Genomic DNA, 3,554 nt, shown 5'->3' with positions numbered 1-3,554 from the left:
TGATCACAAATTTTTGCCGCCTACTGGTTTATTATCCTTTCCCAATATAATATAAATGAAGCATGAGTAGAAAGAAATTGCTAAATTTTAATTACTTGGAGATATTATAATTAATTTTGCTAATGGCTAGTTTCGCCTTTTGGATTCCACCAAAGCATCACTATAACTGCAATATTTTTTTCCTTTTTCTTTTTGTTTTTATGATTAATAACAAAAGATAATTAGGATTAAACCTCATAATTAATCTCTAATAGAAATAAATTCCTCCCAAAGAACCGAGAGCACAAAATAAAAGATAGAAATTAGAAAATAAAGAAAAAGCAAAAAAGAAAAGAAAAAGGCACCGTGGGGCCCACGAGACTAAAACGGCGAAGAAGTCCGTCGTTTTTGGCCGTATAAAGTGAGAAGTGTTCTCACCATTGCAACAGAGACTCCCTTCACCCTCTTCTCTCTCTCTCTCTCTGGGGTATGATCGAGTGCTGAAACGGCGGAGAGACCTGTCGTTTTGGGTGTGCTTTCGCCGGCTGTGGTTCGCTGAAGGAGGGCGAGATGTCGAGTCTCGAGGATATCAAGAACGAGACCGTTGATTTGGTAAAATAAATCTTTTTTTTTCTCGTCGTCTCTCGCTGTTTCTCGGTCATGTTTATCATGCCCAGTAGGTGTTTGATGATTTGATTGAATGAGATAGATCTGTTCACATCTCTGCATGTTGATCGGTGTTTTCAATCTGCGTTCCAATTACTTTTAGATACTTTCAGCTGATTTCTCCCTCTTGGATCCCATGCTTAAACCCCAAGTTATTCATTCCTGTTTTTTTTTTCCCGGAAAATCTTCACGTTTTATTGGTTAGGTCAGAAAATCTGGGGGATTAGTCAAAACAAAAAGTCTTGAACTTTATGTATCCCGACATGATTCGGCTCTAAACAGAAGGAAAATGGGCTCTTTTCGATTCTGGGTATTTTTGAATCTCTATTTTTTTCCTTCTCCGAAGTCTTAAACAGTTCTCCTAGATTTAGTATGTCTCTGTCTGTTCTTCGGACAGTAGATCTAAACGCATGTGAACATAAAAAAAAAAAAGTCTTTACTGTTGGAGCTAGCTACTTCTCATTAAAGTCTTTACAAAAATAATTAATTGAAGCACAAAGTCCTTTCCGTTGTACTCCTCCACGTTTTAATTTTGTCACGGTTTTTTTTTTTAATTTAGAAAAAGTTACATATACTCTTTTTAATATTTTTACTAAATATTCTATTGAAATTGGATGATTTGAATTAGGGTAAATCTGGAAATTATTTTAAAAATTACTTAAAATGATATATATATTAAATAACAAAATATATAATCTATAAGGACAACTATAAAGAAACATAGGGAGAGGGAGTAGGGTTTTTTTTCCTCATATTCTCTCATTATTATTGTTGTTATTAATATGCAGTCTCTCAAGTCTCAAGATAATATCCTAAAAGAAGATCTGAACTTGAGAAACATAACTCGTGAATCATGAGAAAAGAAATGATATTTCATTTCGTATGTGAATTGTTTTGTTAGAAGTTAGGATTTTTATGTACCTTTCCGTGGTACCTTTGTCTTTTCTGTACAAAAAAATATTTTTTTTCGTCTTTGCAAAAAAAAAAAAAAAAAAAATACAATAAAACTCAACTCTTCGCCTGCGATTAATATTTTTTTTCATTTTTATGACCAAAATACCCTCGTCGGGGATTCGTATTACCACGCCGGGACCTTGCCATGGAGAGTATTCCCCGGCGCGTGCACACACGTACCTATCATGTGGGGTTGTGGGTGATGGTCGTCCCCACCTCCCCACCGCAACTTTAGAAAAGAAAAATCTTTCCTTGTCACCATCCACGGCCCGAGTCAACTCTCCTCTCTGCATAGGTTTGGCTTTCTTTTTCCGACTCGCCGAGTCACGGGTTGACTCGCACCCGACTCGTTTGTTGCCTAATCCTAACTCCAAAAGTTTCAAGTTTTGCCTGAACCGATTCGATCTATCGGATAGAATTGGGTTTTCCGAAAGATCGATACTTGAACCGTCAAGAGGTTTCTTCTCCTTTGCCCAGAAAAAAAGATGATCTTTTTCTTTTGAATGATCTAAGACACCGTCTGTGAGGGCATGCGTGAATCACAATAGCTAGGGTTTTCTGATTGAAATTTGATTTTGACTCAGGAAAAAATCCCGATCGAGGAAGTCTTCCAACAGCTAAAATGTTCCAGGGAAGGTTTGTCATCGCGGGAAGGAGAAGAAAGGCTTCAAATCTTTGGCCCCAACAAGCTGGAAGAGAAAAAGGTCTAAACCCATGTTATCCATAGTGTCTTAGAGATGTATATATACACAGCGGTTTTCTTTCTATCATGTTACTTACGAAATCAAATTTGCACAATGAAATTGGCAGGAAAGCAAAATCCTGAAGTTCCTTGGTTTCATGTGGAATCCCCTTTCATGGGTCATGGAAGCTGCTGCCATCATGGCCATTGCTTTGGCCAATGGTGATGGTAAGCCGCCGGACTGGCAAGACTTTGTCGGTATCATCTGTTTGCTGGTTATCAACTCAACCATCAGTTTTATTGAGGAAAACAATGCTGGTAATGCCGCTGCTGCTCTCATGGCCGGTCTTGCTCCTAAAACCAAGGTAATATATAATGGAGAATGACATGAAATTCTTGTAAAAAGTTGTGGCAAAGCTTCCTTTTTACATGTTTTTTCCTTGTTGATCTCTCTCTCTCTTCAGGTGCTTAGGGATGGAAAATGGAGTGAACAGGAAGCTGCTATTCTTGTTCCGGGAGATATCGTCAGCATCAAGCTGGGAGACATTATCCCGGCCGATGCCCGTCTTCTTGAGGGTGATCCCTTGAAGGTGGACCAGTCTGCTCTAACTGGAGAATCACTTCCTGTCACCAAACACCCGGGTGATGAAGTTTTCTCAGGTTCGACCTGCAAACAGGGAGAAATCGAGGCCGTTGTTATTGCCACTGGTGTTCACACCTTCTTCGGTAAAGCTGCCCACCTTGTGGACAGCACTAACAATGTCGGGCACTTCCAGATGGTCCTTACAGCCATTGGGAATTTCTGTATCTGTTCTATTGCTGTGGGAATGGTGATCGAGATCATTGTCATGTACCCGATCCAGCACAGGAAATACAGAGATGGAATCGATAACCTTTTGGTCCTCTTGATCGGTGGTATCCCCATCGCCATGCCTACTGTGTTGTCTGTCACCATGGCTATTGGGTCCCACAGGTTGTCTCAGCAAGGTGCCATTACCAAGCGTATGACCGCCATTGAGGAGATGGCCGGAATGGATGTCCTCTGCAGTGACAAAACCGGGACACTTACCCTCAACAAGTTGAGTGTTGACAAAAACTTGATCGAGGTTTTTGCAAAGGGTGTGGAGAAAGATCAAGTCCTCTTATTTGCGGCAAGGGCCTCTAGAGTAGAGAACCAAGATGCCATTGATGCAGCCATGGTCGGAATGCTTGCTGATCCAAAAGAGGTATAACCATTTTCTGCTTGAATTACTCGTTCTAAGTTTCAGGAAAG

At 40.1% G+C, this 3,554-nt stretch overlaps 1 protein-coding gene across 1 annotated transcript in view; it reads left to right on the top strand.

Annotated features, from left to right (window-relative positions):
- The first annotated feature begins 422 nt into the window (after positions 1 to 422).
- The window catches only part of LOC104819973 (ATPase 2, plasma membrane-type), a 6,653-nt gene continuing 3,521 nt past the window's right edge, over positions 423 to 3,554 (top strand). The window contains exons 1-4 of the mRNA XM_010550304.1: positions 423 to 591; positions 2,184 to 2,303; positions 2,410 to 2,646; positions 2,746 to 3,507. Of these exons, the coding sequence (XP_010548606.1) occupies positions 550 to 591; positions 2,184 to 2,303; positions 2,410 to 2,646; positions 2,746 to 3,507 (1,161 nt within the window). The 5' untranslated portion in view covers positions 423 to 549. The remainder of the gene's footprint in view (positions 592 to 2,183; positions 2,304 to 2,409; positions 2,647 to 2,745; positions 3,508 to 3,554) is intronic.

Source organism: Tarenaya hassleriana, unplaced genomic scaffold, assembly GCF_000463585.1.
Source record: "Tarenaya hassleriana unplaced genomic scaffold, ASM46358v1 Cleome3, whole genome shotgun sequence".
Classification (NCBI taxonomy): Eukaryota; Viridiplantae; Streptophyta; class Magnoliopsida; order Brassicales; family Cleomaceae; genus Tarenaya; species Tarenaya hassleriana.
The sequence above is the reverse complement of the archived record's forward strand: the minus strand, read 5'-3'. Positions and strand labels throughout refer to the sequence as shown.